The 12,124-nt window shown below is 46.9% G+C and overlaps 1 protein-coding gene across 1 annotated transcript; it reads left to right on the top strand.

The window, feature by feature from the left end:
• The first annotated feature begins 217 nt into the window (after positions 1-217).
• On the top strand, positions 218-1,606 carry LOC129595942 (rho-associated protein kinase 2-like). The gene is made up of 2 exons (XM_055493077.1): positions 218-815; positions 906-1,606. Exons 1-2 carry the CDS (start codon positions 218-220, stop codon positions 1,604-1,606), a joined length of 1,299 nt encoding a protein of 432 aa, XP_055349052.1.
• Positions 1,607-12,124: the final 10,518 nt, after the last annotated feature.

Here is a 12,124-nt window from a genome sequence, read left to right as displayed (position 1 = left end):
ACAGCAAAGCGCACCAAATCCGTACAAAAAGGATCTGTACCCGTACTCACGTCCAGTTGGACATGAGCGGAACACTCGAGCGCCCAAGGCATTCGAGAAGAAGGATTCACGAGGCTCTGATAGCACTTATCAGAAGGCGCTCGAGGCGGTCGCCAATCAGGAAAGTTCAAGCGACGACCAGAAGCACACTCCCGCGTCTACGGCGGGAAGTGAACCGATGAACCAGACAAAGGTCACTGGGGAGGAAAAATCCACAGAAAGAAGAGCGGAAGCAGTGGCAGCATCACAGCTGGATGCTACCACCAGCGGAACAAACGAGCAGGATAAAAATGTAAACCTGGCCCAAGTGGAAGATGGAAACATAAAGGTCACCGAAGAGAATTTGGCTGAACTGGGACTGGATGACCTTTCATTGGACGATAAGACCGCAGGTGATGACCTTTGGGCAACTCCAATGGTCTCAGACGAATCGAACGAGTCCTACTTCACGGATGATGAAGCAACGATGAATATGTCTTTTCAAACTGCCATGAAGGAAGCTGACCGTGCTGAAGGTATGACACCATTCAAGGACATACCGGAGCACCTCATTGAACGGACAAAAACTGGAAAGGTCATCAGTGTACGACCACCGTCACCGAACAGTCCCACGTCAACTTTGAGGAGACGTGTCAGTGAATTGGAAAATGAACTTGAAGTCAATGAACGTCAAGCGGATAAGCGAAAACAGGAATACCGGGAAAGACTGACGACACTTGAAGCACGCCTGTTCGATCTGGAGCAGCAACAGGGTGACCTTCAAAGTGCCGCAGACGGTTGGAAGGTGAAATATGAAAGACAGAAGGAATTGGCTGATGAATATTTGAAAATGGCAGATGACAGAGAAATGGAAGGTCATCTTGCAGTTAGTGACCTTAATGAGAGCATGTCAGAAGAATCAGCGGAAAGGTCACGGCACTTAGCCGAATTGAAGGATGAATGTGCCTCACTGAAACTTAAGGTCACCGAAGCGGAAGCCAAGCGAGATGAATACGCGGCCAAACTCGTTGACGCTACTCAACGATTGTTGACAAACACCAATGAGGTGTTTAAGCTGAGAAACGAATTGAAGTTACGGGACGAGAACATCGGAACCCTTCAAAAAGAATCACAGGATCATCAGAGGAGAGCCGACGACGCTGTCAAAGTGGCTAAGGACCTGAGGGAGCTTAAAGCCACTGAAGGTGTGCGGTTGAAGAACGAAATTAAGCAGGTGATGGAAGAGAACAAGTCGTTGAAAGAAGATGTTCAAAAGGTCACCGAAGAGAATACCGAGTTGAAAAAGACTGCTAAGACAATTGCCGAGCAAGGCATGAGGTGGGAACACGAGGCACACCTCCTGGATGAAAAGGTCACGGTACTTGAACTGAAAGATAAGGAGTGGCAACAATCAGTCCACCAGAAGACGCAGGAGATTATCAAGCTCAACACGGAGCTGATTGATATGACCCAAACGGTGATGACAAGAGAAGATGAGGTCACCCAGACGAAAAAACCAACTGAAAGCAGCAGTCGAGGAATACACGAAGCTGGAAAGGGATGTGACCCAGTTGGCGGAACACATTAAAAAGGTGGAGAATGACACTGAAAAGGTCATTCAGGAGAAGACTTTCCAACTCCACCAACATATGTTAAAGGTCAAGGAGGAGAATCAGAACTTGAAAACGGAGAAAGAGGAAGTCCAGTTGAAAGTCCGTCGCCTTGAGGATGAGAATAAGGCGCTTGTTATGTCTAATAAGCACAAAGATGAACAGCTTCTGCAATATGGAGTCAGGACTTCAACAGTGGAGTCGCCCCCGCCCAGTTACAGCAAGGCGCACGAAACGGGCACGGGCAAAAGCTTCCACTTTGATATGCCGCTACGAACCGGTACTGGCAGAGGAAGTGTCAAAAACGAAAAGGACGGGGAAAAGGTCAACGATGACAAGGAGCCACCATCGGAAACTTATTCCCATTCGAATCGTGGTGATCCCACCCAATTTCATCCACATATTGAAACGAAAATCTTCATTGATGAAAGGAAACAGGATAGACCGTCTAGCCGGCAAGAACGCCCAAGGAAGTCCCGCTACGGAAAAGCGAAGCGAAATAAGGACGATGACGATAGTGACTCCAGTACGGCAGAAGACAGTGATGCGACACAGAGGTTAGTGAACGCACTCCAATCGATGGGGCGCAAGACAAACCTAGTGACCTTTGATGGAAGTCGCGACGCAGTGAATGGGTGGACACAATTGGTCAAAGACACCCAACGGACATATCATCTCACTGACGATCAGATTTTGATTGAAATAGCCAGCGCAGTCAAAGGACCGGCGAAGACCTGGTTCGAAGGAGAGAGAGAAATCGCACTCCAAGAAGAAACGGAATACACCATTACAGAATGGATGGCCAAGTTTAAAGATGAATATGGAGACCGTGACGAGGAAGTTCTTGGCTTACGAGAAGCTATGGCAAGGAAATTTGACCTTGGAAAAGAATCGCTTGATCAGTTTTATCAAGCGATTATGAAATACAAGGCGAAGAGGATCATAACTGAAAAGCAAGCAGTCGGGTTCCTGATCGAAGGATGTAGAGTGGATGGTGACCTTTATAAGGCACTACGCACGCAACAGTGCAGGACTCCAACCGAAATCAAAGATTTCTTCCGTCACTGGTCAGCGGGAGAAGACAAATATAAGGCGCCTAAAGGTCAACGTAATCAGGAATACGTGACCATCCGCCAAGGCCAAGTTGAAAATGTACCGCAACAGAGGATGGCAGCTGCACCAGTCCAACAGCCAGTCGAGTACCGCAGAGAGGCGCCGGTCCAAGAGGTCACAAAGGAAGTGACCTTTATCGACAGTCAGACCGGGCAACCGTTAACATACGCAATGGTGGCAGCGATACAGGCAGCGGCCCAGGTGAGGCCAGTAGCCCAGAATGTGGCTCCCCAGAATGTAGCCCAGCCGCCACCTCAGAATATGCCTCCGAATATGGGGTTACCGCAACAGGGAAATTTCGGCGGAAATGGATACGGAAACGGAAACTGGAATGGAGGTCAGGGGAACTTCCAGAATCAGGGACAAGGTCAAGGTCAAGGAAACTTCAGAGGGAATCAACAGCAGAACCAAGGGTCACGAACTGAGTTTAAGTTCCAGATGATTGACGGATGGGTGGCGAACAATGTGCAGATGTGCCAGTATTGTATGTACGGCAACCATCAGACACAGGGGTGCAAGTTCGCCAATACACCACCAGAACAGAACCCGAATCTGTTTGCCTTTAACGAGTGGCAACGCCTCCGAGCTATAGGTGGCTGGCGCCCAGCGGTCGCAAACGGATATGACCTCATCACCCAATGGTACCAACATAAGGCAAATTTCCAAAACCAACAAGGGAACGGAAACGGTAACTATGGAAATGGAAATGGCGGTGGCCAGAATGGCGGCTTCGGCCGTGGTGGCTTCGGCCGCGGCGGCTTCAGAGGAAGAAACAGAGGCTTTGGCCGCGGAAACTTCAGAGGAGGCCAGAACAATGGCGGCGGCCAAGGAAACTACCAACAGGGTGGTGGCCAGCCAAACGGAGGTGGCCCAGTGAACGTGCAAGCGCAAGGAAATGTGCAGGGCGCGCAACAAGGCGGGTCGCCGGTTCAGGGAAACGGGCAAGATCAGTAGGCACCGGTGAGCCTACTGATCGACCCGACCCTAAACCACCGGATAAAAGGGAAAGGTCACCACTGCAGAATGGTACTGCAGTGAACGTGACCACTGCAACGGCTATATGGATGCCGTCAGCGAAAAAGCAAAGTGGACCGGCTATATGGATGCCGCAACCACAAGAAACGGCTAGATGGATGCCGCCACAACAAAGAGAAACGGCTATATGGATGCCGTCATCGCAAAAAGGAAACGGAACGGTTATAGGGATACCGTCACAAAATCAAAGGTCACCGCAGAATGGTACTGCGAGTGGGAACGTCCAAGTGGATAAAAAGTCACCGCAGAATGTTACTGCGAATGGAAACGCGCAACGGGACCAAAGGTCACCGCAGAATGGTACTGCGAGTGGAAATTGTCGTGACGGTAGCGCGACACTGCAAAAAGTGCAGCAAAATGAAAGGTCACCGTATTGCAGCGAAGAAGTGTTAGCGCAACGACGCGCACAACGGAACGCAAAGATTAAACAGGCGCTGCTGAATCAGAAGAAACCGCAGAATGATACTGCGCAAGAAGAAAACGAGCAGCATGCGAAATTCCGAAAATTTTTGGCAGAAAACGATAAGGCGAATGAGCCAAGTTGCGATTGTTGCGGGGAGCCAAAGCCAAAGTTTTGGAATTGTTCAGAAGACGAAGAAGAGAAGCTGGCAAGGCAAGAATGGATTAAGCAGAATATCACCGTTAGTAGTAAAGATGAAAGGTCACCTTCCGTTGGAAAGGTCCAAGTTAAAGGTCAAGGAGCGAGTGCGAATGCGAAAGGTCACGGCGACAGCGTCGTGTTAAAAGGTCAAGAAACAGACTTGACACTGCGAACAGCGCAGCAAAAGAATAGCGAAACGGCACAACAGAACTCCGAAGACTCACTTGTAGATGCAATAACGCTGCAACGGAAGGAAATCTGGCAAAAAGTGGCCTACAGACCGAATGGGAATCACGGGATGTGGATACCCGTAACGCCGAAGGCAAAGCAGAAAGCGAAAATGTCACAAGGGGACTACTGGGATATGCAACAGTTGCGAACGCAATGTGAAAGAAAGCGACTAGAAGAGTTGGTTACCGGGAAACCAGCGCAAGGGTCACCGAACCCAGTCCCAGCATTCAACGCAGAGGAATATAAGAAGACATGCGCTGACTGGAATTATTCACGCAATGCTCCGCCACAGGATAAACCGCCGAATTATGGAGAAAAAGTCCCTATACAAAAGCTGACAAACGGCGGATTTGTCATGAAGCGCAACGAAAGGTCACAGGACTTAGCGCAAAATAAACAGAAAGGAAGGTCAAACGAGATGGCGCAAACGCAACAGAGTAGCGCAGTTGAAAGGTCACGGGACTTATCTCAAGCACTGCAAAAGGATGCCAACGATAAGTCACCAGGCCGAACAGATGGAATGTCTTCACAAATTGATCAGACGAAAACGAACAATGAAGTGTCCGCAAAGGTAATCGAATGGATGACCGAAAAGGGATATGATATGGTCACATATGAAAGGTCACCAGATGAGATGAAAGATAGTGAAGCAGAGGAACTGAAGCAAGCTGACCAAATAACAAGTGAAGTCATTGAGAAGCTGCGAGATAAGCGAAATGAAAACCGTAAAGAGGAACTGATTCATCAGACGATAAACGAAGTGACAAAAGGTCACACAGCTGGCACAAAAGCAAACGAGCAAGTGCAAAATGCCGAAAAGGTCACCAGCAGTAAAAAGATTCCTGAGAAGCAAACAGACAAGAAAGAGACTCGAAAATATTACGATGTTCGGACTAACGTTCCACATAGGATTGATAAGCTGAGCGAGATACTGAAAGGTCATAGCACTCCAGCAAAAGGACAAGTGCTTTCCGATATGGATCCGGGACCAGTATCGCTCATCCCTGTGAAATGTAAGATTCACACATTGAAGATTCAAAACGGAAAATTGCCTAAAAGAATTGAAGCATACACTCACGAAGTGAAAGTGGGAGACATAAAGGTCAACGCAATGTTGGACACCGGCGCTGAGACGTCGCTGATCAGCAAACCGCTTTGTGAGAAGAATGGACTTCATATGCTCCCACTGCCACCAGATAGACTGGTGAAGATTAACGGAATTAGCGGAACGTCAGGATTCCTGGTGACGCATTACTGTGTAGCACCAGTGACCTTACGAAAGAAGACAAGCGAACATTCCTTCTACGTCCGACCGAAGTGTGACGACGTACAAGTGTTACTGGGATTCGACTTCTTGGAAAAGAAATTTGTACTGATGGATAATGAAGGTGAAGAAGAAAAAGAAGATGACCCAAAACCAGTTGCCAAAGTACAAGTCGGAAAGGTCACCGAACTTGCAAAACAGGAAAAGGCTCAAACTGTTAATAAAGCGCTAATCCCAGTACCAGAGGCACCGGGAAACGAAAAGAAAAAGATGACGCGAAAAGAATTGTCACCATTTGAGCAGTTGCAAGTAATCCAGCAGGAGATCGAAAAGACATTAAATCGGACTTTGCTGACACAGAAGGGAAGAGAAAAGGTCATCCCAGTACCAGAGGCACCGGGAATGACAAAAGTGCAGCAGGAAGAAATTATCCCAGTACCAGAGGCACTGGAATCGAAAAAAGAAAATGGAAATGTCGAAAAAGTTATCCCAGTACCAGAGGCACTGGGAAAGGAAGACAAAAGGTCACCAGCAACTGAGAACTTGGAACGAGAGCGTAATTCGAACCTTTTCGAACCACGACCTGCTACCCAAAATGAAAGGCTACCAGATAAAGCCAAAGAGGAAGTAACAGAACGTGACTCTCAAAAGGAACCCTTTTTCGAACCACGACCTGCTACCGAAAGGTCACCAACGCTTGAAGAGATAATTGCCACACAGAAAGAAGCGGCAGTTGCAGCGAAACAATCGCTTGTGCCAGACATGGAGTGGGCAAAGCCTATCCCAGTACCAGAGACACTGGAAATAAAGACGGCTAAAGTGGGGAAGGATAAAAAGAGTGAAAGGTTACGAGTTTTGAAACGAATAGCTGAAGAGGAACAGATGTTTACAAGCGAAATCCGCGACAAGGCACTTGAACAATTGAAAGGTCACCAAACAGAAAAAGAACCAGAGGTCATTGAAATATCCTCTGAGGATAAAAGCGTGACTCCAATCGAATGTGAGGAAGATACCACAGTACAGGAACAGATTAAACCGGAAGCGAGTCAAAGGACATTAACTCCAGAAGAACGAGCCGGGAGTTGTCACCACGGTTACTTTGAGGATCCGTGCAGAGTGCAACCACAATGGGAATGCGCGGAATGTTGTGAAAATGCCTCTCAAGATGACCCTTCAGAATGGCCAAGATGTAATGCCGCATTAGCAGACCTTAAAGGTCATGCCCAAAAGAAAGCGAAAAGCATCATGCGGACAAACGGAATGTGGAAACCACACATCGAACGGTATCATTGGAATAGATATCGAACGTGGTTGTCCTGTGTGGAAAGTTTTATAATTGAAAGAGGCAGATGGCTAAACCATTGGTTGCAACGTGTCGAGAAAGGAATCCAAGATCCTCTCGATCCGGTAGCAACAGAAAGGAGATTTGAACGAGAGATAGAAGAAATGACCGAGGAAGGAGAAATGTGGGAAGAAGCGAGAGTTGACCTTTTCTGGGACTTCCGTGTAAACCACATGTATAAGGGTGAAGGGAGGACGATTATTTTCCCGGCAGGACTTGGCACACCCGTCTACGAATCACTTGAAGTGTACTACAACGCGTTAAAAGAGGGAAACGAAAAAGCATTCGAGAAATACTGGAAGAAATTCGAGGGAGAAATCCCCAAATTTGACGTAAAAGAGATGCGAGAACTACAGGTTACCCGGAAAAGAAGGTTACCGGGATTAGTGCAAAAGAAAAAGGTGACCTTTGCACCAGATCCAGATGGAGTGGACCACCCCGAACGAGGCGGTGATACATGGTGCATGTATGAAACGATTCCAAATGATGAATGGGTCACCGAAGAGCTGATGGCAAACTGCATTTTCGTTGGTACTAAACGACCTAAAGGTTACGAAACAGTTCAACAGGATGAAGCCAATAAAGGGACTGTCAAAGAAGCAGAGAAAGAGGAACCAGTTCAAGAGATAGCCGAAGGACAATCGAACGAAACGGAAGAAAGTTCAAAGTCGGCTTTCGATATTGCGCAGATGTTAACGGATAGAGGGGAAATGTGGAAAAGGTTCAAAGAGGAAGTTGAAAGGATATCGAATGAGCAGCAAAACCCAGCAACTGAGGCAAAAAACGGAGAAAGGCCACTCGATAACGGTGAGGAATGTCCGCCGGTCGAGTTGACCGAAAAGCCATTAACGAGTCCCGAAGAAATAAATGAACTGGAAAAGTCAAAATCGGACGAAGAAAGGTCAAACTCCGACCAATCAGAAGGTCACCAGCGAGAATCCGAGTAGCAAGGAGTCACCCAAGAGTCGCCGCACGAAATGGGCGAAAGGCAAAAGAAGGGGACAAACCTCTGCTCAAAAATTCGAAAGCGAAAGAACTTAGCGATTCGGGGGAAAACGAAAGTGACCTTTCATCAGAAGATGAAGGAGTTGATGAGCGCCCACTCGAAAAGACTGACAAAGGTCAAGCTACTGCACAAGAATATGAGAGCAGTAACTCGGACTCCGAGTGGAGGAGTTCAAGTGATAACTCAACAACTTCGGAAGATTCAGGTGTAAGTGACCTTTCAGAACAAGAAGATTTAATGGACTTGGATGAAGATGACGAAGTAGATGAGGAAAAAGAAAAGGATATTAAAGTCAGAAGATTGAAAGAGGAAAAAGCTAGAATGTCGAAGGACGTGATCAAAGTTTACAGCGACCAGCGAATCAAATTGAAACCGTCAAATTGCACGCGTGTAAAGGTCAAGATGGGAAAATATGCACCGGCCCAAAACAAGTTGATGTTTACACCGGTCCCACAAGTGGAAACTGAAGTTCAACCGTTGGCAGGAGTGACGGACCATAGAGGAAAATACTTTGAAATCGTCATTGCGAATCATAGTAGCAAATACCGGATCGTGAAGAAAAATCAGCTACTCGGCTATGTTGAGCCGTATGAACATATGGAGAATGTAAAGGTCAACGCAGGGACAGTGAAAAACGTACTCGAAGACCCTGAGGTGGACGATACAACGAAAGCTGAACTGAAAAAGATAATCGAAAACTTGAAATTGGGACCTGACCTTACCCAAGAGCAGAAAAACGACGTGTATAACGCGTTCTGGGAATTCTGGAAGGTCTTACCCACATCAAAGAAACCGTATGGAGATGTAAAAGGGGTCACTCACGTAATTGACACGGGAGATGCAAAGCCAGTTAAGTGTAACCCGGCCAGAACGAGTTGGACAGGCCGTGAGTTTATAACGAAGCATATTGAGGAGATGTTGGCACAAGATGTGATCGAACCGTCAGATGCCGAGTGGAGTTTTCCAGTCGTTCTGGCAGTAAAGAAAAATGGCGACGGGACAATGGGGACAAGATTTTGTGTCAACTATATCATGCTTAACAAGTTAACAAGAAAGAACAATTATCCGCTACCGAACCCAGATGAATTGCTCGACGCGTGCGCAGGCAATAAATATTATGGAAAAATGGATCTACAAAGTGGATTCTGGCAGATCCCAATGGATCCGGCGTCTATCAACAAGACGACCTTTGTAACGCAAGATGGAATGTACCGGTTTAAACGAATGCCATTCGGAGTGTGCAACGGACCAGCAACATTCCAGTTGTGCATGGACAAAGTACTCTCAAAAGCGAAAAGAAAGGGTTGCGTTTTCGGGTACATTGATGACGTTATCTTCGCTGGAAAAACTTGGGAAATTTTCATGCAGAATTTGAGAAACGTCCTAATGAGCCTGGTCGAAGCGGGATTCACAATAAAGCCAACGAAATGTGAATTCGGAATGAGACAAATGGGATTCCTGGGTCACATACTCAGTGAAGACGGAATTCGCATGGATCCGGAAAAGGTCACCGCGGTCTCAGATTTTAAACGGCCTCAGACAGAAAGGCAATTAAGGTCATTCCTTGGACTGGCGAACTATTACCGCAAGTTCATAATGGGATATGCACAGAAGACCTGCCACCTATACGAGTTGCTGAGACAAGACAAGCACGTGAAAAAGGACTGGACGAAGGTACATGAAGATGAGTTCAACAGTTTGAAACAGTTGTTATGTGAAGGTCCAGTACTGGCAAAGTTTGACCCGCAAAACCGACCGTAATCGAATGCGACGCAAGTAAAGAAGGAATTGGAGCTGTGCTGTCACAAGATGGACATCCGATCGCGTACGCCAGTCGTGTTCTACATGGAGCTGAGAAGAATTACGGTGTAACAGAATGGGAATGTCTGGCAGTAGTGTTCGCTGTCAGGAAATTCAAGCCGTACATCGATTATGCCGAGTTCACCGTAAGGACGGACCATCAGGCGCTGACCAACTTGCTAAGGTCAGAAACGAATAAAGTTGGAATGAACCCACGCTTAACAAGATGGGCAATGGCACTACAAGGCCACCAATTTAAAATCGAATACAAACCGGGAAAATATTGTGACAACGCGGACGCGTTATCAAGAGCGCCAATTGAAGGTCCGACGTGTCACGAAGAAGAATTTGATGAGATTCCGAATTTCGAGGATTACAAGAAGGAGTTTGATACGAAGGAACCGGCAATTGAAGTTGGACAGCTGTTCCTGCAGATGGTGGAACAGAGGGAGAAACGATTAAAGGTCACCTCAGCTACGGCGAACGAGTCGGCTGAAAACGAAGCAAAAGTGAACCGAGTGAGAAGCTGGTTGCCCGCCGTTAGTGACTTAAAGGTCACCGGAATTGACGCGGAATCTCAAATGCAGAATGGAAAGGTCACGGGACTTGATGATAGAGCGGAGAATAGAGATGACCTTTGGGAAACGGACAAAGTGGCACAAGCGTTGAACGAATGCCCAATCAAACTGCTGAGATTCCCAAAACAGGCGAAAAAGCGGTATAAACCGTTACCACGATGCAAGGTCATCAAGGATTGGAATGAACTCAGTACGGCGACAGTTCGCATTGTCAACCTGCAAGGTGACGAAGAAGAGGTTGATGATTCCAACTTGCAATTGCGGAATAAACAGTTGAAAGATCCCCATCTGGCAATGATCATAGACGAATTGGAACACCTACCAGACGCGGAAACAAGATCGAAATTTGAAGTGCACTACCAGTTATGGAACGGTATATTATACCGGGTAAAGGACAAAAATGGGAGACTTGAAAGGTCATACGTGGTACCGTTGTCAATGCGAAGATCGATAATCCACGCATTGCACGACGAGAAAGCAGCAGGTCACTTGGGATTTGAAAAGACATTGTCAGCGATAAGACTCCGATACTACTGGGACAGGATGAGTACAGATGTGAAGAATTATATACTCGCCTGCCAAGGTTGCCAGTTCCGCAAGACACCAAGAAAATGCCCACCGGGAAAACTACAAGAGATTAAAGTCGGACATCCGTTCTTCCGAGTGTACGCTGATCTGAAAGGACCGCTGTTACCAACGAAGAAACACGGATACAAATACATAGCGGTGTTTATTGATCAACTGACGAAATATGTGATTGCGGTACCAATGAAGACGGCAACGGCCAAAGAATTCGCTAAAGTGTTCGTGAAGCACGTGATATTGGTACACGGGGCACCGCACATCCTACATACGGATCGCGGACGACACTTTACAGCTGAAGTATTGGCAAAGGTCACCAATGTGTTTAAGATTAAACACACATTTGGAACGGCGTATCATCCGGAAGGTCAAGGCCAAGTTGAAAGACAGATGCAAACGATTGCGGATGGCCTGGCACAGTACCTGAAAGCGGGAAACGAAAGAAAGTTCAATAAGTACCTTCCATATGTTATTTCGGCAATGAACAGAGTCGTGCACGCCACAACTGGATATTCAGCATACTATATGCTACACGGCAGAGAAATGACAATGCCGGAGGATGTGGTCACAAAAACGAATATACCCGATGATTACGGAACTCCAGACGAATGGGTGGAGACCATGAAAAAGAACTTGACCTTTGCCGAAGAAGTGGCGAGATGTAACATCAAAGACGCATATGAGAAAAATGCGGAAATTTATAATAAGAAGAAATCGGAGCCGAATTTCAAAGTGGGCGATTTGGTACTTATACGACTTCCAAAAGATACTAAACAGGGGAAGAAAGAAAACCAGTCGGATTTCAAGTCGAAGTACGATAAAGTGTGGAAAATTCTTAGCTTCCCGCGAACAAACGAAGCGGAGGTCATCGAGCAGAATCCGAAGAAGGAAGCGGATCTAAAAGTGGTTTCCATTGATCGGTTAAAGCCGTGGCATCCGCCATT

This window comes from Paramacrobiotus metropolitanus, unplaced genomic scaffold (genome assembly GCF_019649055.1).
Source record: "Paramacrobiotus metropolitanus isolate TYO unplaced genomic scaffold, Prichtersi_v1.0 Parri_scaffold0000084, whole genome shotgun sequence".
Lineage (NCBI taxonomy): Eukaryota > Metazoa > Tardigrada > Eutardigrada > Parachela > Macrobiotidae > Paramacrobiotus > Paramacrobiotus metropolitanus.
This window is presented reverse-complemented; position numbering and strand designations above follow the sequence as displayed.